General features: G+C 48.2%; 1 protein-coding gene across 1 annotated transcript in view; it reads right to left on the reverse strand.

Moving 5' to 3' along the window:
* Positions 1–27,081, reverse strand: part of LOC147732898 (nicotinamide N-methyltransferase-like) — a 194,452-nt gene that overhangs the window by 119,082 nt on the left and 48,289 nt on the right. Inside the window, exon 2 of the mRNA XM_086957441.1 lies at positions 728–932. Coding sequence (XP_086813567.1) covers positions 728–932 — 205 coding nt within the window. The remainder of the gene's footprint in view (positions 1–727; positions 933–27,081) is intronic.

Raw genomic sequence — 27,081 nt, forward strand, 5'->3', positions numbered from 1 at the left:
TCCCTCACCACCCCTTGTTGTAAATAAAACTAGTAAAAGGCAGGTGGTAAATCCCTGCTGCTAACGTGCCTTATCGCCTGTTTTTGGATTGCTTCGTTGATCTGGCTGGTCGTTGAGAATATCGCAAAGTGGTGTTTTCATGTGTTTTTGCATGGGAACGCCTACTCTGCATATCATTAGCGTTAGTTGTCACTCTCATCCGTCGCAATGTTTCATGCGGAAGCTATCGCTGGATAACTGGCGATATTGGTAGTTTTCACCAGATTGAGAATGGGACGATCATTTTCTTGCCACTTTTGCTGCACTGCAGTGCCGATAACTCAGCGATAAGTCCTTGAGAATATGCCCCTCTGATGTAGAAAATAAATTGGCATTAACAAGGTGATACTGACCAGGCAGTGTTAGTAATTGTGGAACTGTGGATACCAAACACCATAGCACTCAGTAACATCTGTGTGTTTGTGCACTAAAAACTGGCGATAAGTACCAGTACAAAACATGGCCAAGCACAATATTTGCAAACAGCTTTTATGCTTGTCTTTTTACTGGTGCATGAGTCGAAATAATCGTGTAAGTAGGCAGTGTGCATGTTATAGGAGCTTGAACTTTAACCAAGTTAGGTACTACAATGGTTCAGAGAAAGTATTCATCTGATTAAACTCTGACAAAATAGATGAATATATGTATCAGTGAATGATTCAAGATGATTAGGATGCACATTCCATACCTCTCTTCACTTTGCTGAACATTCTTAAAGCAGTGGTTCCAGTTAAATGACTCTGGGTAATTGTTCTTCCATTTTTTTACAAATTGGAGATTGGTTTCTAAAACATCCATTAAAATGATTTCCTTGAAGTGGTCACATGCTGGGTGAAGCAAATGAATATTAGTGACTGCACCATAGACGACCAGAATATTCCCTTTCAGAGACCCTGTTGGAAAAAAAGGAAAAATGTTCAAGACTTTTATTTAGTAATCATTGTACAGCTTTATAATCATGTCTCACATCTTTTAAAAAGCACATTAATATCTGGGTGAAGAGAGCTTAAGCCCTTTCTATCATACAAGGCATAGCTGAGCTCTCATATTTTCCATGTCAATGCATAAGTAACTCCTCCAATCCAGGATATTTCTTTGGATATTTCTACTGGTGTGGTTGTAGTCTTGATTTTATGAAGTGGTGAACATGACTACATATGGCAGCAACATTCAAAGAGAAACCTTTACTGTAGAGTTATACATACATGAAATGGGAAAATCTGAGAGCTTTGGGCATATATAATACAGATCTCTGGGAGCAGGACAGCGAGAGAAGGTCATGTAGATTATCAATCATGTAGCAATTTACTAAGCCCCAATTTCGCTGATTTTTCTCATCTTTTCAGATAGTATCAAACAGATCTGTTATGGCACAAGGTCCAACTGACTTAATAGTTTGTAATTGCAGCTGGGTTTAAGTAAGACCATGGGGGATATTAGCACGAACCTCGTTAAAATGATTCCAATAGAAGCCCAGGTTAGATGTCCTGCACATCTAACCTGGGCTTCTACTGGAATTGTATAACACATATTAGCAATCCCATTATCAAAGTTTTAGTGGCAGTTTCCTGCAGCTAAAACGGCGGTAATTTTAATGAGGTTCTTGCTAATATACCCGTGTTCCTTTCTCCTGTTTACATATTATCCATATACATGCCAAGGTTTAGTTGTTAATGTGATGTCTGTACGCATGTTGCAAGGGCCCCTGCTTCTTCCTTTATTATTGATGTAAGTGGTAAATCCCTTGACAAAATCCTTGTTCAAAAGGAATGCTGTGCTCATTTAGACATTGGCGCAATTGGCACCCATACTTTCAGAGTCTGGAAGTACCTATGTATGTAGCTGTGTGGCAGCTCCTTTGTAAAAATTAGTTTCCAGTCCTGCTGTTGCTAGTACAATGTGAGCAACGTCTAGGTGAAAACACAAATGTCAGACACACCACTGTGTCATGGGAGCATGACAGTCCCTTCCTACAGACACATTAGACAATGCACATAGAAGGTAAATCATTTCTGTTGAATCAAATGTGGCAATATACATATTTTTTAAATCTTGAAGCTTCCAAATACATAAGGAAGGAAGGAAAAGGGCACAGGAGAAAGGGCGCCAGGAGAATACACGTGGCAATATAAACATTAAATATTGATTAAGTAGATTGTTCAGACCTTTACAATTGGGACATTGTCGTTACACCACAGTTATGAAATGAGTTGGATATACAAGGAGAAGCAATGTGAGACTTGACTTAACCGCCTAATTGTATTACATTGTATGGACCCTGACTATCGTAAATACATTTTATTTCGATAAGGATAGCATTGGTACCTTAAAATAGACGTGACATTATTTGTTCATTATTTGTGTAGTCACTTTGAAAATAGCTGAGCATTGTTGATTTTGTGTTCGTTGTCCCATGTGTTTCCCACACATGCCTCCTGTTGCGCACTATTTACAAAGTGACGCATCTAAGCAGATGCGTCACTTTGTAAACCCCTGCGCCTGCATCAGGTATAATGTATGCAGGAAGGGCATTCCCCCGCAAAAAGCCTCGTAGAAGTGAAGCAGTGAAATCTATGAGATTTCACTGCGTCACTTTTAGGACGCCGTTGCGTCAAAATCTTGCGCCTGCCTCACTGCAGGCGTAAGACTGACGCAGGCCCTTTCACGTGGGGCTTGCCCCATGTGAAAGGACGCATTGCTGGAGTTGCGTCACTTTCGTGACACACTCGAGCAATGCGTAACTTTTGCGCTTACAGATACGTCAGAAATACTGACGTTTCTGTAACTCCTTGCGACATGATGCGTCATACATTAAATATGACGCATCAGGTATGTCGCAAGGAGTGCGCACTGAGAAGTGACGCATCACTGCTTTCACGCAGTGATGCGTCATTTCTCATAAATGAGGCCCCTGGTTTGGACAGAGAATGTTATATGTGAAGACTTGACAAGAAATAGGTAAGGAATTGAATATCGGTTGCTCACACATTATGTTGTATACCTCAAGGTATATTGTTCCTTATAAATGTTGTTTATAGAAAACTGTCTTCCTGCTTAAAAACCCAGAACAAGATTTATCATAGAGCACACGGCAGGTAGCACAAGGGCAACACAACACTAAAGTCAAACTCACCAAGCATCGCAAGATCACCTTGCGTGGCCCTGCAGGGCTTGGTAAATGTGGAGAATCATAAGACAATGACTTGTTTTACTATGTGCCAGTGAGACGTTACATGGGTGGAATGTTGAGTTCCCACGTATCCACTCATGGATTTTTCACTGCATTCCCAGATTTACTTTAAGTAGTAGACCTGGGAAAGCATTAAAATGCTACATTTTCCTAGATCAGGCTTTACAAGGAAAAATATGTTTATTTCTCCTATTTCTTTCCTATTTCTACGTGTGCTGCATTCCGAAAGAGGAACAAGCCTCAAAGGATTGTTTTTGTGCATGAAGGTGTCCCTTCCTGCACAAAAACAATACTGCCTACAACGTAGGCACCCTTGCACCATGGCGCAAGGGGGCTCGCATTGGTGCAAGGCAGCACATTGTGCCTCAGCGGAGGGAGTAGGCAGGTTTGTGCCATATAATGTTAACCATGGCACATTGCTACCTTCTCCCTTTCAAGGAGGCACAGCGAAGCAAGGTATCCTGCTTAGTTGACTGAAGCCAGATAAATCTGGGCCCTATTTTATTTGGTGTGGATATTTTTTAAATCCATTAACTACATTCACAGTTTTAGGATTGATGAACAATCAACTGTTCAATACATTAGTTGTGAAATCAGCAATTCTAGCCATTGGAGTTTGACACACATATTATAAAATAACAATCAACAGAACATTAGGAAATGCCTGCATGTGAGGAATTGGCTTTTTTGGTTGACTGGGGTGTGAGCCCTTACATGGTGAATCACAAAAAGTCACTAAATAAACCTGTGCTAAAAACAGGGTAGGTTGGCACAAAAAACTGCCAGGCTTAACTTAGAGGCAATGTGTCAAGTATTTATGCAGCACACAAACAGTAGTAAAGTTAAAACCCAACACAAGAAAAATACCAAACTAATTTAGGAAAATACAGTATATTTTAATAAATTATTTGACACCAAAACAACAAAACCCAATCAGTAGAACAAGAGTTATGAATTGTTATGAAATCTAGCACCTAAAAGATCAAAGAGTAAACTGGGGACATCTATTTGCTTGAGATCAGGTCAAAGTTGAAAATGAAGGCCCACCTTAATGGAGCGCGGTTTGAATACAAAAAGTGGATTGGGCCCGTTCAACGCTTACCTTCAGGCTTAGAACGTTTTTGAAAGAAAAATGTCTGATAAGGTAAAGTTTCAACAGGGTAAGGGTAAGTTTCAACAGAGTGTCCAACAAGGGAGAGTCATCGTCGGATGGCCTAGGAGTGAAGCAGCAGTGTAGATCTTTACTTTTGGACTTAGTCACTGAAATGGAATTTGGAAATCTCCAGCTGGATGAAGCAGAGTGCTGAAGCCATGAGGTTAGATACCCTGTTGGTGAAGGATCTCTGAAACGGATTTGCTGCTGCGTTGAAGAACTTAGTGGGAGAAGCTGCAAAATGTATCCGATCGGTGATGCACCTCAGACGGATAGGTGAGCAGGTTCGTCCCAGTCTCTTCCTGTTTCTCAGAGCACCTTTTTGCCAAATTTTAAGCCCTCAGCTTTGATAAATGGCCATTTGGGCACCTTTAGCATCACAACCAAGGTTTAAGGAATGGATAGAGACCTCTTTAGGTTGAAGAATCACTCAGGCAGGGTCCAGGTGCAGGTTCATGTTGATTGGAGCCTGTTATGTCCCAGTGGACCTGAACAGGAGGCCTGGGTGCAGGGCTCAACAACAGAGCTGGCCTCTGAGGGTTTAAAGCAGGCTCCAAGCAGCAGGACAGTCCTTTCAGGTACAGCAACAGTCTGGCAGAGTGCACAGCAGGACACAGCAGTAGTCAGTTATCTGAAAGTCATTCCACAGGTCCAGTAGGGAACTGAAGAGTGGTTATGAAGGTCCTATTTGTATACCCTGCTGCCCTTCTTCTAGAATGTGGGAGAACCATTGGAAACAGTCTGAAGTGCATAGAACCTCCTGACTCACCGGCCCTGGCTCCAACCTGGCTGCAGTGACAATAAAGGGTCATTAGGCCTATTTTTAGGAGACAGGACACAGACTATTCAGGTGCAAGTGGGGCTGTGCTCAACTCTGCCTCCCTCATCTTGCCAGTTAATGGCCCAGTGAGGTACTCCTAATCCCTCTATTGTGTGACTTCCTGAGAGGAATTTGCAAAGTCTAACTGTCTACTACACCCAGTCATGTTACCCAAGACATGATTCAGGCACATAAGGGCTAAGGTCAGGATACCATGACATAGCCCATATGGTGCATCAAAAAAATGATGCATCCTTGGGCAGGATTTCATAGGGCAAACTGACGCTGGGCAGCAAAAGTGATGTAAGGCTGGTTTGCTGCATGCAAAGTGACGCTAATCACCTACACATCATTTTTGAGTGCGTCAAGTGTCAGAAATATTTATTTTTAAATAAAGCATCGAGGGGAAATACATTGCACACCTCACACAAGGTTGCCATAGAGCTGAGAGCAGCAGCCAGGGCAACAACCCCAGCACCAGACAGACTCCTAATAGAAGAGGAGGTGAAATTTTGGTGAAGAGGAGAATTTAATTTTGATCACAAAAATGACAGAGTATTAACACCTGTTATTTGTCTCCTCCAAATTGCCATTAGGGAAGAAATATGCCATCTGGAAGTCCATAGTGGCCAAGATAAACAATGTTGGACAAGTGAAGGGGTGTGGCTAGTCAGCAATGATGGCAGACGCACTTTAAGGAGCTCCGCATTGTGGCCCGATAATCCTTAAATTCTCCTGTGCAGACTGTAGGCGCCGCTTCGTTTCGGTTGCACCAGAGGTACCCTACAACTGGTAGAACTCGGCAGGAGCCGCCGGTTGGGGCAGAGTGACTCACTTGCCAGTCGTGTATGTGGCATCGCAGTAAGACACAGATGAGACGGGGCCACTATCTATGGGTTGCTGCCTGCGGCCTCCCACCGTGGCTCGGATCATATTCCCCTGATTCACGCAAGGGGATGCACTGATCCTGATCTTCTTCAACCCACCGAGTGGCTGCCGCAGCTGGAGCTGCTCCGGGCCAGACAGGAGTGGTGGGCACCTACCCTTTCGGGGGGCCGGCAAGCCACACCAGAACCTTGGTGCTAAGAAGCCCGATCTCAGCTGCACTGGAGAGTCCTTTCAACCAGTGGAGCCTGACCAGAACTGCCGGCTGGGGCAAGACGCCTCTCTGAATGAGCCACAGCCCCCAGACCCGCAACATCACGATGAGACACAGCCGGTACTAGGCTGCTCCCTGCCAACTGCCACCTGCGGCTGTGCACCGAGATTGTGCCTCCTGATTGGACCGGAGTGGCGAGGCCCCTACATTCTCTTGAGGTCAACGTGCAAAACCGGAACTTCAGATGTGAGGTGGAGGTTGTCGTTGGGGTGCTTTCTCCCTCGATGGGCGGAGACGACTGCAGAGGTCTGACCTGTGGAGCTGGGCGTTCATCTGAGGCTTGATTGGGCTGGCTTGCCGGGCCTACAGTGAGGCCTATAAAGATGCTGGTGCCCAAGGAGGAGCGGACTTGCAGGGTGTGGCAGCCCTGGCTTACGAGTCGGGACCCGGACAGAGAGCTGTCTGTGTGCATCTGAGCTGGTGGACCCGGGCCTGCCAAAACTGGGGAGAAGCGAAGCTGGGAGCTGGAGTGTGAGGATGTGAGCCGACTAAGTTGCGTACAGAGAACCACCCTGCCGAGAGAGTGATCATGGTACCGAACTATGAGTGTTCATGTGGGGCCCCATTCTGTAGAAGGTTGAACTGTGAATGGTTGGGGGCTATATTTGTGAACTGTGAGCAGAGGGCCTGTGACCTGGTCATCACTGTGTGATTAGAGGGCTCCCATACACGAGCTGGGTGGCGTACCTAGCAGAGGTCACTATCAGTCCCAACACGCATGACGCCCCCCAGAATGGCCTACAAACACATGGTGGGCTTGCAGTGGAGATCTACTGACGAGTTGGGGCCCATGCGGGGACACACAAGAGGGTCCGTGCATGGCTGTGATTTCACTGAACCATAAATATGGATGATCCCCCTCAAAGTGAACTGGGGCTGTTGGGTGATATACTTATAGAAGTGGCCGACCACACTGCAAGCGTCAGACACCCTCCAGAGCCTGCAAACCTACGCAGTGTGTGGGGTACATGGAGAGGCCCCCTCCACTCACATGCCTTGCACGGGCACACACAAGGAAGCCAGCCATGCCTTTGCCTTTGGGCCGCTTGTCACCTGAAGCACTGCATGGGCAGAAACTGGACAGGCACAGGGTTCACAAACCCTCAGCCAGCACCAGACCTCACGCAGCCAGCCCAGTCTGATGCAGCGAACAGCCCACAACAGTCCACACTGGAAACCAAGTAGAATTGGTGCTCAAAGTGGTGGCGAGCATCAGTGAGACCCTCGTACAAACCAGAGCGTCTCTAGAAAGCCGCATTGACAAGGTCACATCAGGATTTACTCTCCTGCAAGCAGACCACAAGAAGCTGGCAGCACCGTAGGAGAACTGGCGGCGGAAACTGCTGAGATTGCTCTGACCACGATGGCGCTGGCCGTTGATGTGCAGGAACTCAATGCGAATCTGCGGTCATTGGAGCACATAGTAGATGATGCGGAAGGCTACTCCTGCTGCAACAATGTCCGTGTCGGGGGACTGCCGGAGGGTGCAGAGGGCCGCGTAGCAGTTGCTTGCGTGGAATCCTGGATGAAATCCTTACTGCCTGCAGAGTTGCTCTCCCCTTATTTTGCAGTGAAGCGGGCGCACAGAGTTCTATAGGACCACCCGCCACCTGGGGCAAGACCTCCCCCATTCCTATTCCACCTGTTGAACTTCAAACACAGAGATGCAAAGCAGGCACTTGGAATCCATTGTCGTGGACAATTCCCAGGTCCTCGCAGTACTTTCCTCCCTATTAAAAGACGGTTGCGCAAACTTGACATAAAATGCTCCCTCATATTTCCGGCTCACCTCTGAGTGGTTGCGGATGGGTCCACTCACTTCTTCAATGACGCTGCAGATATGTGGGACTGGCTTGAGTCCATGGGCCATTATACCTCACCCAGTCAGAGAGGGGCAGCAAGAGAGGCAAACAGTGCAACGTTTTTTGGAAGAAAATCATCTGCTGGACAAGGACCAGTTTGGATTCCGGCCCGGTCATGGGACGGAGTCAGCTTTGACCACCATGATAGATAATTTGCGTATGCGGTCCGACAACGGGAGTGCCACTGTTTTAGTGCTTCTCGATATGTCACCCGCATTCAACACTGTGAGCCATTCAATCTTGTTAGAGAGATTGGAGAAAATTGGGGTGAAGGGCAGTGGTTGCGATCTTATCTGATAGGGAGACAGCAGGTGGTAACCTTGGCACCATTCTCAGCCTGCAAATCTCCATTAGTCTATGGGATTTTGCTGGGCTCTGCTATTAGCCCCATTCTCTTTAATATTTATCTGCAGCCTCTGTTCCCCATTATCAAATCGTTAGGGGTTGACTTGGTCAACTATGCCGACGATACGCCACTGGCGTTTTCCATTGAAGGGAAGCATGCAGTTTCCATGGATACGTTCCAATTACTCTGGATCTGCTGTTTGCCTGCCTGATCAAGCCGTAAGGGGAACGGCCATCGAGTCGCGCCTGTTAGAGGCAGCGGGTGCTTTCCTTGCCACGCTGCCATTCTCCCGTTTTTCGAGGGGAGAGGAGCTGCTGGAGCCAAGACTACATTCCCCAGAAGGCTCTGCAGGGCGCAGAGCCAGTGACGCTGTAGGAGGGCGTCAGAGGCCCTCAAAGCCGGCCCAGCCCTCCCACAGCGGGAGACGCGCGCGGGCGTGCCTGGGCGCCACCCGGGCGAAGCCCGGGCCAAGGGCAGGCCCGTCCGCGCCTTCAGAGGCCAGAGGAGGCCAGACTGGGCCTACTCTCTTAGCCCTCCCCTGTGAGATCGTCGTGGGAAGGCCAAGTAAGACTCTAAGACTCTCCCCCTACAGTTATCTGCCCAGATGAGATAAAGAACTATTTGTCTCCCTTATAAGTTCGGCTATATTTCTCTGCTGTATTTCGAACTGAGTGTCTTTTTTTTTTTTGCCGTAAAACTTTGCTTCATTTTCCCTATCGACACAGGTATAAATACAGGTCTGGTATATTTGTTTGGCCCAAGAACAATTAGAGATGGGGAAAAGGAAGCTGAATAAGTCAACCTCGGGACAATCTACCCTAAAGCTGAAATCAGACCGTATGTCACTAATGAAATATTTAACCGGGGCGGTGGGAGCAATTGAAAAGCAAATATCCAGCGTTGAAGACGCCTTGACAAAGGATAAGGAGGCCTTAAAATCTGTGGAATGTAGTAGGGTGTCAAACTAGGGAGAATTGTCTCCGGAGTTGCTTAGATCTCCTAAAATACCATCAGATGTAAATAATGGCTGTATCCTTATAGGTGGAGATGAGATTTCGACAGATGAACCTGATGTGTTGTCGCTTCCACCTTCAAAGAAAGTTTACACTAAGATCAAGAAAGTTTTATCCACAATCTCCCACCTTTAGTTCATGTAAATATCCCATCAGTAAAAAACCCTACACCCGTAAAAAATCCAACACTAAAGAAGAAAGCTACAGGGGGAAATAAGGCAAAGAAAAGGGTAAACCAGGCAAAAAACAACAGTAATTGTAAAAGTAATTACAAAGGTCAAGTAATTAATAACACTGCTTCCGAAATTGAGAGCCTCTTCTCGGATTTAACTATTAAAATGAGGGCCCTCATAGATCCAATAGAGAATAGGCTAACCCAGATAGAGAAAACTCAAACAATTATTTTGAACAAAGTAAGCGAATTAGCCTCTAAAACCCCTATGTCACACGGAATAGAGGATGAAATAAAAACTAGTGAGAAGACTCTTCACACTGTAACACAAGGAAATACTGATCATAGTAATGTATCTCATTTGAAAAGGGAGGATACCCTACCAAGGATTAGCGGGCATTGTAATCAGGAAGATATGGGGGGTGTAGACAGCACTCAAACTTGTGTAGGACCGATTCAACATAGTGCCTACAGAGAACCTAATACTTTAAATCTTCCTCCCGCCGCGGTCCCTTACACCATCGTCTAAGCAAATGCTCCGATGATAAAGGAGCATGATAAATATTCATGGGTAACTCTGCGGAATAAGTCCATTTATCATCTGGGTAATAAGAGTGGCCTAACGAAGGAGATGTTCGAGGCATTTAAGATGGTGAGATTAGTCTCCTGGGTAGGCATGTGCAAAAAGGCGCTGAGGGGGGACTGTGTAGTCTTAACCCTGGGTTCTCCCGCCCTGGTTCGTGAAATCTTGAACCGCTTTAGAACAAATGTATTGAATAAGGAACAAATAAATGTCCTCCCCTTGGGTTTCTTTTATCGGCCTTGTGTGGCCGAGAGGCAAAATTCGTACTTGGGTAACGATCATTTGGGTATCCATCACTATGAAAAAATCTGATTTATAATGTAGCTGTAAAAAATAGGTTTGAACCGCTGCAGTTTTTGCAGGATGTGGATTGACATAATGGCCATAACTGTGGGTAGTTGTAGAGCAGGGTAGTTATAAGTTAGAAGGGAACACATTTAACAATCAGTGCAAAGGTAAGGACCCATATGAATGCCAGAGTAAGGTTGTGGTCTCCTGTTTACGGAAGTCAGCTCCCCCTAAGTCTCAGGCCCATATAAATCAGCAGGGAATTCATGGGGAAAATGATCCTTTGTATGCCACTAACCCAGTCATAATCTCTGTGAACCAATTATTAATGGAGAAGGGGCTTCTGTGAATGAGCCCATTAGAGATTGAACATTAGTTGATAGCTCAATTCAGGTAGAAACGATGAGGGAATATGCAGGTAAAGAACCTGATATGGTTGGCAGCCCTGTATTAAATCCTGGGGTGGTTAAAATCCTATCCTGGAACATTTGTGGCTTTAGGTCTGAAATTACAAATAGTGCTTTGGTAGATTTTGTTCAAAATTATGACATTCTATGTCTACAAGAGACATGGTCATTATCTAAGCAACATCTGCATGGGTATAAAACATTTCATGTCCCAGCATTACGATCATCTCATGGGAAAAAATAAGGGAGGCATATGCATCTATATATCGAATATGATGATAGTGCAGAATATTAGAATGACAAAGAGTACCTCCTATTATCAAATGGTTTCTATTGCTTTGCCATCACACATGAAGCTGCTAATTGTTAATTTTTACAATAATATTGATAAAGATAAGTACATGGATGTGTTAAAAACCTCATTGAGGACTTAACTAACCCGGTGATTGTTAAGGGAAAAGATGTAATTTTGGTATGGGGAGGGGATTTTAACACAAGTACTTGTAACTTAAACGTGTGTGGAATGGGAACAAAATTGCAAAGAAGAGAACCGTCCTACTAAGCACTTTGTACACACGGATAGAGGGGAGAAACTCAATGAAGTTATGGCAACGTTTGACCTTGAGTTTGTAAATACAATGTGTTCTCCAATTGCCAACTTTGGCCCCACCTAAATTGGACGAGATTCTAGAACTGTGATTGATTTTATCATTATGCCAGCACGTTATGCCAATTTGGTGGGAAAATTCATTGTTCCCCCGATTGGAATAAGTGATCTATTGCCTCTTTTTGTTGAGATACTTGTATATTGAAATAATACTAGGTCCACTATAGAGCGTTTGGCATGGGTTCAAGATTTAGTATTGTCCCGTCAGAATGGTTTTTCTATAAGATGGGGGTCAAAAAATCCTACACTTACTAACAAAAATATAGTTACCAAGGCTCTAATATCAATTATGACGTGTTTAAATGAGGATACTCCTAATATTGATGTACTAAAAGCTTTCATGCAGATCACACAAACCATCCAAAAGATTATGACTATCCCTAGAAATAAGAACCAAATGAAAGGGAATGGGTGGTTTGATAGCCAGTGCACTAAGACATATACTCTTCTTAAGGTTGCACTAAGTACACCAACCAGGGACGGGGAGGAAGTTAGAGCCTGTAGGAAGGCTTATAATTTGGCAAGAAAAAAACGAAAAAAGGAAATAAAGGAGCAGGCCGCCCAGTGTAGAGATTCTTGTTTATTTTGGCAGGCTGTGAATGCCCCTTTCTTTGTAAATAAATAAAGTGCAAGGTTGGAGATCGCTATTGACGAAAAAAATTGGATTGAATTCTTCTCCAAGGTCTATAGGAAGGAGAAAATTGGTGATGCAAAACTCTCTGGGAATGAGGTGGTGGAAGGAGGATGCAATATAGCACAGTCACCAATTGCAATTAGGATCACCTTGGAGGAAGCATTACTGGCAATCAATCAAAGTACGGGTAATAAGGCTCCAGGTCCCGATAGGATTCCAATTGATCTATTTAAGACGACTATTGATCTTTGGGACCCGCTTTTGACGCGAGTGTTGGAGGCTTGCTGTATGGAAGGATTTATAAAATCTTGGTCCGAATCAGTAATCGTACCCATCTACAAAAAGGGGGACCGTGAAAATCCATCTAGCTACAGGCCAATTTCACTTTTGGACTCCTTAATGAAAGTGGCAGGAAGGATGATATTAAATAAACTTCAAACCTGGGCCGAAGACAACAGTATTTTAAGCCTGGTTCAATATGGGTTTAAGGAGGGGATGGGTACGGTGGAGCAGGTTTTAAACTTTATATTACTCCAAGGGAAGTATACCCAAGCGAAGAAGGGGCGTCTGTATGCAATATTCGCGTACCTTAGATCTGCGTTCGATTGTGTGGACACAATAAGCTATGGAGCACCTTAGAGGATATTCAGGTAGAGCTAGCTATTGTGCAATTCCTATGATAGTTGTATTCAGGAGCCTCAGCCAAAGTGAGATACGGCCTTAAGGGAGAATGCACTAAATCATTCCGCGTAGAGAGGGGAGTTAGACAAGGCTGCATCTTGGCCCCATTCCTCTTCTCCAAATATACCAACGCTTTGGAGGAGGAATTAAGGATCAATGTAACAGACACTCCAAGACATGCACAAGCAGGTTGTCTCCCTTCTCTACGCGGATGATGCGGTTTTAATGGCCAGAACTAAGATAGGCTTTCCAACGAGCACTTTCCACATAGATTGAGTTTATGGCAAGTAGGGGCCTAAAACTCAACACTAAAAAAACATTTGTTATGTTGTGCGGGAAAGGACAATATAAATACAGGAACCTAATAGTGGACTATGTATGCATCTAATACACTAAAACCTTCTCATATCTAGGTGTTCTCCTTGAGGGGCAAGCTCCTGGGGTCCAGCAGTTAGAAGCAGGACCCTTTTATTTAAAAGATCGACTGCAGCATTAATGAACTTTGCACATAAATTAGGCAAAAGACCTCCTGAGATATTAATAAATATATATATAGCAAAGTGCAGGAGTATAGCAATGTATGGGGCGGGTATCTGGGGTTTTTGTAATGTGGCGTCTATTCAAGTTGTTGAAAATTCTTTAATAAGATATATTCTTGCGGTCCCACAGAGTACATCTGTTTTTAATTGCCATGAAGAATTGGGCATCGAGTTTATAACAGACCTTATTAAACTGCAACCAGTTTTACTATGGCGCAGAGTCTGGTCCACACCGACATTGGGACTAAATAGAGAAATTATTAGGGATGTAATGGTTTTGAATCAGGCAATAAACATTTCATGGTTAAATTATATTAGAAAGTTATTTAATGATCTTAATAGACCGGAGTATTATGATAATCCCGAGGTGGCTTGTGCTATATCAAGAAAGGCATTGAAACAATTATGCATGTGTCACTTTGAGCAGTTAAGACTAACTGGGGAAATTAACAAAAAATCTGTTATTCAACATCAGATGAACCTGGCATCAGATGACCCTGGCCTGTTATAGGATTCAACCCTATCTATGCTATTGTCTGAGGGGTTTTGACAGGTACATTCTAACAAGGTTCAGATTTGAATCATTCCATCGACTAGTGACCTTACCAAATAAAAACAATTGGTCGAGGGGATTGGTACTCTGCCCTTGCGACAATGTCTTCCAGCAAACAACAATCCACGTGGTATTATTTTGTAAGTACTACACCCAAGAACGCGTAAGGTGGATTAAGCAATATCTGAAGCAGGGCACATGGCGGCAATATCGCCCAGCTTATTTATTCTTACAACAATTGAACGACGAATATTGTACTGTGATTATGACCGGTCTTTTAAAGAACATACTGAAGAAAAGGAATGTAATAACTTGTTAAATATAGTATGGAAAGAGATAAGTCTAATTTTTTGTATATTGTATATTACGGTATACTCTTTGTATATTGCAGATGTACTATTTTTATTGTTAGTATAGAATGATGAATTTTAAAAAAGATTATGTATGAATTTGACAATTTCTCTTTTAAACTGCTGCTTTTATGATTTTATATTTTTACTAAAATCGAATAAAGCATATTATGAATTTGAATTTGAGTGCATGCAACAGACTGCAGGATAGCTATGGAAGAACTCCCTGCAGTTCAATGGGGGAAAACCTGAGGTGCTGTAAAGCTCCTCGGCGAAGATGCTCACACATATAGCGGTGGAGTTTAGGTTCAACCCTGAGGAGGACCCGCTGGCCCCTGCTAACACGATTTGTAATCTGGGGGTTCTGATAGATAAGAATATTCAAATGGAATCGCTGGCAAACAAGACTACCAGCGTATGTTTCGGTCTGATACGTATGCTGCGTCGGATACTTCCAATCTTACCCAAGGACTCGCGCTCCCTTGTAGTAAGAAGCACAGTGTTGAGCAGACTGGATTACTGTAATTCCTTGTATTTTGGGGCCCCTCAGTACATCTTTCTGAGGCTGCAGAGAATCCAGTCTGCAGCAGCAAAGCTGGTGCTGAACAGGCAACGAGGCTCATAATCCACTCAAGCATTAAGGGATCTTCATTGGCTGCCAATCAAGGAAAGGGTCCATTTTAAATCACTCTGCCTGGTGCACAGAGCGGTACATGAATTAGGCCCAGTTCCACTACAGGAAAGATTTGCCTGGTATCGCTCCTCTTGTGCCTGCCTGCTGGTAACTCCGAGATTCAAGCGTTCTAGGATGGGGGGAGGGCTTTCAGCGTGGCTGCTGCTCACCTCTGGAATGAGTTGCCACAGAGCATCTGACAGATTGATTTTTTAATTGAATTCAGAAAGAGCTTAAAAACATGGCTCTTTCCAAAAGTTTGATTCCTCGCTATTTTTCTTTCTAGACTCCTCCACTTGATGGTTGTGTTCCTATATCTGAGCGCCAGGATACCCGTAGGGTGGCAGTTGCGCTATATAAGAATATCTACAATACAATACAAACACGAGGAGGAGCAGAAACCATTGCAGAATACGTGGGTCACGAACGACGGATTCGCCAAGACAACTGACGGCGGCTCCCGATCCAGAAAGGTGTTCCAAGAGAGACAAGGTGTCCTCAGAGCAGTGAAGAACATCAGAAGCAGGCGACCTAGCAAAAACTCTGATACTTCCTCTGAGCACTCGCTGAGTGTGGCTAGCTGGCTGGCCATGTGGACTGCTGGTGAAGGCTCACAGTCGCTTCATGTGGTGACACCGCAGACTGCCGACAATTTAATGTAAAGAAATGTTGTATGTGTTGCCCAAATCTGTATACACCTGCGGCAACGTAGGGCACCCAGTAACGCAGGTCAGTCAGACACCTCACAAGACACCCCCACTAACAATAGGCATGGGGTGCTCTGGCTTCTGGACGCCCAGTGTACCGCTTAAGTTTAACACACCAGGTGCATTCACTTGTGTTAAACGGGCCCATAGCGAAGAGGTACTCCTTTCTACCTATAAGCCAACAAGCCATTTCCCCCTGACATGTTTGAAACGGTGTGCGTAGCCAACAGTTGCCGTGTGGCATTGTTCAGTGTTTGGGCAGATACCTGTTGTCTCTCTGCTCTACCCAAGTTCTGTCCTACACAACTCCCACTCAAGCCAACTCCGCAAAGCATTGTTCAAACGTACTTTCACCATTTATGCTTGCTACACAAGGTCCCGCCCACACTAGGCGCTGCTGTCTCTCCCCAGGGATATTGGTCGGGCGAGTGCAGTACTACACTCCTCTCTTGCAGTATGCCACACACCAACGTAACCACCAAGAATGTCTGGGGCTGCATTCACCATCACGCAGAGACAACATCTATGCGTACCTTAAACAGTGCCGGTCCTAGGCCTTCTCAGGCCCCGGGTGAAAGGGAAGATGTGAGGCCCCTCCTAGTGACATCACAGAAAGTGACTTCGCAGGACTTTTGATCTTAGTTATTTGGCATCAGTTGAGTGCGTCACACTGAGCGGGGGCTGGCCATAAAATCATGTCCAGGGCCGTCACTGGTAGCGCTTTCGCGCGCTACCAGATTGACGGCCCTGGGACCCACTGTCACCTGAATGAGGAAGATTCAAGGCCGGCGACGCGGGCGTCACGTCACCACCAGGGCACGTACCACCACCAACCAAGCTAGGTGGTGGGGGGCGTGCAGGCGTCTTTGCGTACGTGCGCAGACAGTGTTGTTCCCTGTATTGTGCAGGAGGTGATGACTTAAAAGTAGCAGCAGGCTCTGCTCAAAGATGGGACGCAGAGACCCTAGGTGAAGTAAGAGAGAGAGAGAGGGCTTGGGGGGCCCAGGGGGCAGTGATGCCTAATGAATAGTGGTTGAATGAATACAGAGCTCTTAGAAGTCTCCTCTCGCACTTTCTTTGCAGCCAGCAGACACCCTTGAATTGAATATCACAGAAATGCTGCTTGTAGGCACACGCATCAGAGGCGGTAACAGATATCTCCAATGTCAAGTCAGAGGCGAGGCAGGCAAGGAAGGTCTGCAAGTAAGTGAGCGATGTGTTCAGTCAGACACTTCGACCTCGGGGCCACGTGCAACAGAGTGTGGAGAACGAGGCCTGGTAACTGTCTGCAAAATAAACACACTCGATATTATTGGACGGAAGAATGCAGAAATAAATCTGAACCTTTGATACCAGAGCTCCGCCGAAGCAGCCGACCCTCTCTACCTTCAGCTCCAGCCATCGTTCATAATAAAGACTGGACTAGCCTGTCCTAGGGGCCTCACATTCTATGCCCCTATCTTTAATACCAGAGCTGGACACACCTGTCCTAGCACCTCGGATCACTGTTCTCCCACTGCCTTCATAACCGGAACATTGACTTCTCCCAGGCCTCCTTCCCTGCCTTAGTTAGTTACTGCGTGCAGGCTGCGGGCTTGCGGCCCGGCCCCTGCGCGAGTGCTGTGCTCACTGCGAAGCACTTTTCCCCATCATCATTTATTTATTCCCGCAACTGCGGGGCCGGCGGTGGGGCCCCCCTGAGCGTGAGGCCCTGGGCAGCTGCCCATACCGCCCATGGCTAGGACTTGCCCTGACCTTAAATGCCACAAAACTCACTTAGCGCTCCTAAAAGATAGGCACGTATTGCAGCCTGGGATCCACAGACTACAGCAGTGATGGAAAGGACAGGTGCTGGCTACAGGCTATTCCTCATACGCCAGGGGCTCTAATCTGGATCAGGCCAGGGACACTCTTTACACCAGCAGAGACCAAGATTGATGCCTTTGTCCTGACTAGAAGAACTGACTAGAAGAAAACTGAACAGGAAGTGCATAGTGTTAGGTTCCATTTATGCCCCGAACACGAACCAGAGTGCGTTCTGGACCACACTATCTGACATACTATCGCACTGGTGCGATGAACCATGGCTGCTTAGCAGCAATTTTAATATGGTTCTCTACACCACTATTGACAGGTCCTTTCCTCCATTGATTAACACAAATACAGCGTCTAAAGCGCGAGCACAGGGCGAGTGGCTGCACAGCTGGGGGCTCTCTGATATCTGGAGGGCTCTTAACCCCCAGTCGCGCCTTTACTCCTTTTACTCTCCCCCGCATGGTCTGCATGTCCATATCACACTGCTTTGTTGTCTCCAAACAGGTGCCGCCTCAGCGCAGCAGCAGATTACATGGGTAGGATGCATTCATATCACAGCCCCCACAGGCTACAGTTGCAGGGCGATTAGGAGGGACCCACCACCAGTCGCTGGAGACTGTACCCCTGGCGCTGGAGGACCTCTCTTTCAGCAGGCAGTAAATGAGGCAATAGGCACATATTTTGACAATAACACTGGCTCCGTCAGAGACACGGATATACTATTGGATGTGGGTACGGCTACGATCAGAGGGCTTTGTCTGAGTTTTAGCCGGTCCACTAGAAACAGCTTGATGATGAGATAAGATGCATTGAACACACCCGCACTAAACTAGAGGCTGAATTGGCCAGCGGCGGAGATACGCAGCTGGCGCTAGACGCGCAAAGACAGAGGCATTTGGAGGTACTGGAGGGGTTGCGATGCCTAAATTACACCCAACATGCAGCGTGCACACATGCCGCAGCTGATAGGGTGGGCAGGCTGCTCATGCTTATGATCTGACAGGAGCATGCACAGACACCTATACAGCGCTTGCTGTCGGCCACTGGTCAAATATTCACCAAATAATATGATGTGCACAAGGAATTTGTGTCTCATTACACAAAGGTGTGAAAATCAGTGCGTCGCGCTACTGCTGAGGAGCTGTATTCCTTTCTCTCCCCACTCCCCCTGCCGCGAATCACCGCCGACCAGCGTAGGGAATTGAATGAACCAATCGCATTGCCGGAGGTGCAGGAAGCAATAAGATCGTTGGCTATGGGTAAAGCTCCGTGCTCAATGGGGCTTTGGGGGGGGCGGCCGACCAGCGGGAGGCCTGCCCCTCCCGGGGGAATTTGGGGCCGGGGAAGGGGGGGGGGTTAGTGCCAGCACCGTCCGTGGGCTGGTTTTGGCGGGTTGGTGCTTTGGGCTGGGGGCGGGGCAAGTTTGGGCGGCTTTTGGGCTGGTGCCCCATGAAACCCGGCCATTTTCATTGTGCAGGCCACCATTTCGTCTGGGTGCCCCAGCTGCCGGGCGGGGGGTGGTGGACAAATTTATTTTGGGCCCCTGGTGCGGTGGTTGTCGGCGGGGGGGGGGGGTGATCGGTGGAGTCGAGGCGCAGCACGGCTCGGATGAGGTGGGCCGCGTTGACTGGTGCGGCCCGACGTGGCGGTGGCGGTAGCGTCGCCGAGTGCGTGTCATAGGTAGGTGGTGGTGGCAGTACTGGGCCTGGGGGGGGGGAGGGTGGCGTAGCAGGGCCGCGGCGGGAGGCGGGGCAGGGGGTGGGGGGGGCGAACATGTGGCGGCAGAGGCGGCGGACCTTCCTAGACATGGCGGGCGGGGGGGCGCCCGGACGGGGGGGTGGGTGTGGGAAGATGCGTATGGTGTGGGGGCCGGGGTTTGGAACTTGCCAGGGCTGGAGGAGGCGGGGCGGAAGGGGGGGAGGTGAGCTGGATGGGGCCTGGTGGGGGTGGCGCCAAGGGAGGGCGGAGGGCGAGAGCCTGGGGGGGAGGGCGGGGGGGTGGAGAGCGTTTTGGCTGCGAGGGTGCGAAGGGGGGGGTAGGCCAGTTGAGGAGGGAGGGGGGTGGGGGGGTGGCTGGCCGGCTTGGGGGGAGGGGGGCATCTGGTCGGGGGAGGCAGTGGCCAAGGGGGGTGGAGGGGGGGCGTGTTGTATTATGGAGTTCTTTATGGATGGTGTTGGCGCAAACTTTGAGCAAGGTGGTGTGAGCTGCCCCTGCCACTCCCACCCGAAGGGTCGGTACGGCCGCCGGGGCTGGGGGGTATTATGGACTTCAAGATGGCAATTAATTCTGGCCTTCGTTATGCATGGTGATGGCGCACACTTGACCAAGGCTGTTGGAGCTTTCTGGATGAGAATGGAGTGGCTACTGGGGGTAGTAAGGGAACGTTGGCATAGAGTTGGCATAGTGTACATCCTAGGATAAGAGGTGTATGGCAATGCTAGTGGAAGAGATGGCTCACTGACAGTTAACATGTGCGGGGAGTGAGTTAATTAGGCGGAGTTGGAAGCGGGGGCGAACAAATTGCAGGAGGTGGTGATACGGGGGGGAGTAGCATGGAGGTGCTGACAGTGAGGTATCGTTCTTTCAGGAGGCGGGGTATAGATAGGGGAGTCCAACATGCGGGAGGGAGTGATACGGGGGTAGCACAGAGGGGAGGGGGGTGGCACTGTTTTCCGGTCATGAGGCGGGGGCGAGCGCGCGCGGACAAGCTAGATGAGTGGCGTGTTCCGGGGGGCAGGGTTAAGGCGTATGGTGGGATGGTTTTTCTTTCCTTGAGGGTAGGTGACACGTGGGGCAAACATGGGGCGGGAGACGGCAGTCGGTGTGTGCAAGGGAGGGGTGAGTGGATGCAGGGGTGACAATTTTACAATAAAATCGTGGTTTACTACCTTCACTATATCTAAGCACATTATGCAAAATGAGTGTTCTTCGTTGTGCATCAAGTTCGCACTTTATAAAACTTTATTAATACATAGATAAGTAAAGATGGATCACACTCTTGCCCAGACATGGTTTGTGCATTTTTACAGGCGGAGAGGTGCAAAGTTCTGTATCTCGCTACTTTGCAATTGTTGTGAAGAAGCTGCCAGCTTTGCTAACCATGAAGTGGGAAAAATTGTAGAGCAGCTTTAGCAAGTTCAACAGGTCTGGCCTTTGGCAAGCTGGTGAGGGGAAAAAAGGCAACATGCCGCCAGCTAAACATGGTCACAAAATAGCTGCAATGAAATAGTTTAGGTTTTAAAAAACAATTGACCATTCCATCTAATTTGATAGAAGTATATGAGTGCTCCATTGGAGGAAGGTGTACTTAGAACAGGGGTAGGAACCCCTTTTGGTTTTCACAAACAACTCACAAAAAACCTGTTACTGGTGTCAAGAAAAGATAGTGTTTCTTTGAAGTATCGCACCCTGTGAGCACAGTTTAAACTCTCAAAGATTACAATAATAAACAAGCGATGTTAAAGGCCCTGAATTTTTTGGTCCTGGTGCTGCTGTAACAGCTGCACCATTCAAATCATAAACCTGTTGCCTGCTAGCTGAATGCACATGAGACTGTCTTGTTTAGTGGTAATATTTTGCAATAATCTGGGTTTAGTGGGGTCCCTAGAGCTTTTGGCACAGTGCCACAGCAACTGCTGCACCATTCAAATCAATTTACTTTTAACTGCAAGGTAACTACAATGTTGACTTCCTGTTTAGTGGTAAAATATAGCAATGTTTGGTGTTTAGAGGTCTGCTTGGAGCTTTTGGTCCTGGTGTCACTGCGCCTGCTGCACCATTGAAATCATGACCCTGCAGTTTGAAAGGCAATAATCTGAGTTTAGTGGGATCCCAAAAGGTTTGGCCCTGGTGCCCCTGCACCTGCTGCACCATTCAAACCGAGTCAATTTTAACAGCAAAGTAACTGCAATTGTGACTGTCTGTTTCGTACTCAAATTTAGCAATATTATGTGTGTAAATGAGTTCTGACAACTTTTGGGCCCGGTGCTGCTGAACCTTCTGCACCATTCAAATCATGACCCTGTTGGCTGCAAGGTAACTGCACTTGTAGCTGCCTGTTGTGTAGTTCATATATAGCATAGCTCTGATATACTAACTTTAATTTTAATGTGCAATGTTTATTACAACATTTAGAATTTGTTCATAATGACCAAATAGATTACGGTGGGGAAAAAATGTATCCGATAGTGCCTACAAAGTGCAAAGAAAAGTACTGAGGCATGCACAGAAACTGTCACAAACGTTCAAAGGCTAAAGCATCTGCCTTGCTCAACTAATTAATAAAAGGCAAGCATTCCAGAATACGGTTAGAAGCTGTCTGCCTTGTCTGTGGAAAGGGATCTTCTGTTCTCAGTGAACGAGGCTTAAACGGTGTGACCAGCTTTAGTAGAAGCATTGTAAATGTGGGCAGTCAGGGGGAGTTCACGAAAAAGCGTATGGAAACAGTACTTCGGCATTGGGAACTTATAAGAGACCCTTTTGAGATATATTAAATACAAGGGATTCACTAGCACAGTGCAAATGCGGTGCAGGCGAAACCTAAAAAGCTGTTGAAGGTTCTGGAAGGAAGGTCCTTAAGGAGTTGAGAAGTAGCCCTGAAATTACAAGCAATTCACAGATCAGCTGTGACAAATCCTTTTTTAGCATATACAGGAATTGTAATGTTACAGACTCAATGGAGCGCAAGGTTTCATTACTAATATTTACGTTTCCATTCGCCGCGGGCCGGGCATGTGACTGTCTTTGCCCCAGCGTTACCTGCCTTTCAGACGGAATGGGCGTTCTTAAAATCTGGCCTTTCGTGCTGGGCGACCCGCTTTCGGGCGTGTCGGGGGACGAGCAGTGCTTATTGGCGGTGGGGCTTTTCATGGCGGACAGGCTCTGACACAGTTACACCTGATCTGGATGACTTCTTTCTGGTAGGACGGCCGGGTTCGACGGACTGCCAGCAGCAGCTGGTCGGTTGCGGGCCTCGTGGCTTGCCGGGGGTGCCCCTGGCGCCAGAGAAGACGTACGGTCCCAGACTGTGCTGTCCTTGCTGGGTGTTGAGCTCAACTCCGGGACAGGGAACCATGCCCGCCGGAGGCGGGGGGCTGCATGGTTGGCGACGGGCTGCACAGGAAATGACGATTTAGGGTGCGCGGTGTGCGACGTTCAGTGCTTTTGCAGTGGGTTTTCCTGGCGGACAGGCTCTGGCGGTGGCGCACTATCTGGTGACTTTTACTGGTGGGACGGCCGGGTTCCGACGGACTGCCAGCCGAGCTGGACGGTTTTACGGGCCTCGAGGTTTACCTGGGGGTGTTTAGGGCGCCAGAGAGGAGGCACGGTCCCAGTTTGGTGCTGTCAATCGTCGGTACAGAGCTCGACTCCGTGGCCATGGAAGTACGCCTGCCGGAGCTATGACCGGACAGGGGATTAGGATTCGTCGGTGGGGGACTGGGGAACGTAGCGCTTGGCAGTGGGGGCAGGTTGTCTCGTGGTCAGGGGCAGGGAGAAGAGGTGGACGCTGGCACGAGTTATTACCGGCTTGGTCCTAAGGGGTATAGGGGGGGTGTGTGCCGGCCTTTGCCGTGCCTATCATAAATAAATAAATAAATAAATCCATACATGAAGAAGGAAAATACGGGGTGAGGGCTTGGGTGGGGAGTCGACGCTAGGGGCGGGGCGGGGGCTTTTCGACTGTCGGATTTTAGGTCAAGGGCGTGGGGGTAGGGAGGTTGGAAGGCCATGAACTCGCCACTCTTCACTCTCTGAATACTATAGGCGGGGGAGTTAATAAATTAACAGGATACGAACCAGAGTCAAGCCAAGGGTATAGCTCGAATCTTAGAGGGGTAGGACGGTGTTGACAGGATGGGGCACCCGGAGTTTAGGTATGGGGCAGTGTCTTTTTGGGGTACACCTGCCGCACGGAGCGGATCTGACGTGGTACACTTGCTGGAGGCTCTGGAGCAAGGCGTTGGGGGGCACGGGTGCCAGATGGTGTAGGAGTCCTAGTGGGGGTTGAGGGCCGTTAGCACGTCCCTCGAGTGGCGGTTTTTTCCTAAGATAGGTGGGAAGTGTAGGAGATCTGTTTGGATTATCGGGGGGTAGGTCAAGCACAATAAAGTGTGTAGCCAGGTGGAGAGGAAAATTTGACGTTTTGCTAATTGCTTACTGTTGCGGATTGGGGGAACCAGTTTAGGGGAGGGGGTGGGGGGGGTGTCAGGAAATTGCATATTTAGTGAGGCCTAGTTTTGTGCGGCGCAGGCCAAGGAATTCATTGTGTAGGATGCACCTGCTTCCAATAAAGCGGCCTTTATCACACTTAATTGGAGTCTCTGGTTGGTGTTTTGCCTCCCCCCCCCCCCCTTCCCCAATGGGCCCCAATGGGGCTTTGGGGGGGGCGGCCGACCAGCGGCAGGCCTGCCCCTCCCGGGGGAATTTGGGGCCGGGGAAGGAGGCGGGGTTAGTGCCAGCACCGTCCGTGGGCTGGTTTTGGCGGGTTGGTGCTTTGGGCTGGGGGCGGGGCAAGTTTGGGCGGCTTTGGGGCTGGTGCCCCATGAAAACCGGCCATTTTCATTGTGCAGGCCACCATTTCGTCTGGGTGCCCCAGCTGCCGGGCGGGGGGTGGCGGACACATTTATTTTCCCTCCCTCCCTCCCTGGTTTTTCTGACAGTAAAAGGGGGGAGGCCCAAGGGCGAGGTGATTCCCCTTTTTTCGGGGTGGTTTGGGTTGGTTGTTGGGGGTTTTCGGGGGGGGGCATTGGGTAGGTTTATTGGAGGCCGGTGCAATGGGGTTGGTTGGTGGTTGTGGGGTCGTCGTGTCGCTGGAGCAGGTGTGGTTGTGATTTATGCCTCTGGGGGGCGGTTTTTTCCTAAGATAGGTGGGAAGTGTAGGAGATCTGTTTGGATTATCGGGGGGTAGGTCAAGCACAATAAAGTGTGTAGCCAGGTGGAGAGGAAAATTGACGTTTTGCTAATTGCTTACTGTTGCGGATTGGGGGAACCAGTTTAGGGGAGGGGGTGGGGGGGTGTGTCAGGAAATTGCATATTTAGTGAGGCCTAGTTTTGTGCGGCGCAGGCCAAGGAATTCATTGTGTAGGATGCACCTGCTTCCAATAAAGCGGCCTTTATCACACTTAATTGAAGTCTCAGGTCTGTGTTTTGCCTCCCCCCCTTCCCCAATGGGCCCCAATTGGCTTCCCGGCCAAATATTACAAGGCATATCAGCAAGCGCTGGCGCCGCAGCTTCTCTCCCTGTAAAGTGGCGCTCTGGAGTCAAGGACCCGGAAACGCTGCGTGAGTCACTGCTGGTGTCGCTGCCAATGCCAAACAGGAACACAGAGCTGCTGGGCTCATACCACCTGCTTGCACTCCTAAATACGGGCTATAAAATCTTGGCCAAGCTGCTGGCATGTAGGCTGGCACCGCTAGTACCAAAATTGGTCCACACAGACCAAAATGGGTTTGTGCCGGCTCGCAGCACGACCTTAAACATCCACCGGTTCTGCAGAGTGGCTCACTGTGCTAGGACGAACTGGGATCAATCCGGGTGCCTGATGTTATTATTATTATTATGTTTCTTATATAGCGCCTGAATCGACCCCCGAAGGGGTATCTCCGCGCTTGCCTTGGGAACCCGTCCTGGCTTTTCCCTGTGAGATAGCCCCTACAGGGCATCCCCAAGGTGAAAGCCAGGCATCCCGCCGCGGGGGATGGGGGGGGGGAGAGGGGCGTTGTGGAGATTAAGCAAGCTTAATGCCCAGAGTTGCAAAGTGTGAACCCATGATTAGGTCAGGCACCGAAGCGAGAATTATCGAGTCCATGGACATTTGAGCTCAAGACCCTGCCGCGTCGGGAATCGAACCCTGGTCCCGGGTCTGACCTCTGCTTCAGGGTCTGCCTGCTCTAACCAGTGAGCCACACTTCTCCACTGTTAGACTTTAAAAAGGTATTTGATGCCCTGGGATGGGGGCACCTCTTTTCTGTGCACCGCCAATATGATCTGGGAGAATAATTCCTTAGTCTTGTGCAGCTTCTCTACACCCAGTCAGTAGCTAGAGTTGAACTGGCCCACACATATCAGCACTGATCCCAATTGAGCGGGGTACACAGCAGGGCTGCCCACTCTCACTATTGCTATTTGCGCTGGCCATCAAGCTGCTGACTGAATGCGCGGGGCGCCAGACGAGTGGGGGAACCCCTTAGGCGACGGCATGCATGGAGTCTCATTGTACGCAGACGACTTGCTTATTCATCTAAAAATATGTCAGATCATCCTGTACATCGATAGAGAAAATCCTATTGGAATTTGCTTACATTTCAGGGCTTGGCGTGAACTGGGACAAGTCATGCCTCTATCCGTTTTCGGAGACCACACCAAACCCTCATCTGTCCTTCCTTGACAAGTCAATCCATTTGCAGGAGTCGGCATTCTGATATCTAGGAATACTTATCTATAGAGAGGCTACTGATCTCTTGAAGGCAATTTGATACGAGCCATCACAACAATATACACACAGATGACTTTCTGGGGTACTTTCCCCCTGACGGTCATGGGGAGGATAGCACTGCTCAAGATGGTGCGACTGCCGCGACTGCTGTACCATTTTGTAAATGTGCTCCAGCGCTTCTAGCCGCCACTGTTCAAAAGCTTAGAGCTGGACATCTGAAGATTCATCTGGGGTGGGTCGTGTAGCAGAGTGGCACTAGTCAAAATGTGCCCTTCAACAGCTAGCGGGAGCATCTGCTACCTCACATGGAGCAGTATTATCTCGCAGCCCAGCTCCAATGGGTGGTGAGATGGCTCGACGAGCGCCATCTGGAGGACTCAGTGACTTGCGCACCAGGGCTCACTCACACACAGGTGGTAGCGTTGTTCCACCCAACATAAGGGGCAAGCCGCCTCCCCAACTCCTAGTGGAGATGGCCCACTACTGCTTCTGTCGCAGTCTGCGACTCATGCGCCAGGTGACCCCATATGCGCCGTCTCTCCCTATTCTTGGCACGCCTAGGAGACAACGACCAGTTACTAGTGCGGAGCTTTCCCAGTTTGAGGAAGTGGGTGTTCTAACACTGGGGGACTTATATAGCGACGGGCAGCTCCTGCTGTATGAAACTCTAGCAGAGTATACGGGCTTCCCACAAGGTCAGTTTCTGTTGCACGCAGCAGTGGTACGCGTGCTGTGTGAGACATGGGGTGAGATTGCTCAGGAACCGGCCGCACATCTGACTGTCCAATACGGAGTCCTAAAAAATACACACTACAACGCAGCCAAAACCCTTCAAGCTCACTGGAATGCCGACTTGCAGCGCCCCAGCACTGACCGTAAATGGGATGGTATCCTTAGAGGCCCTACCTGCATTACCTCCTCGTCCTGTCTCCCCGTCCCATTCCTGACAAGTGAGCAGCTAGTCTGCTCTACAGAAACCCCTACCTAGCTGAGCT

The sequence above is a fragment of the Lissotriton vulgaris genome, chromosome 2_1 (assembly GCF_964263255.1).
Source record: "Lissotriton vulgaris chromosome 2_1, aLisVul1.2, whole genome shotgun sequence".
NCBI classification, from domain to species: domain Eukaryota; kingdom Metazoa; phylum Chordata; class Amphibia; order Caudata; family Salamandridae; genus Lissotriton; species Lissotriton vulgaris.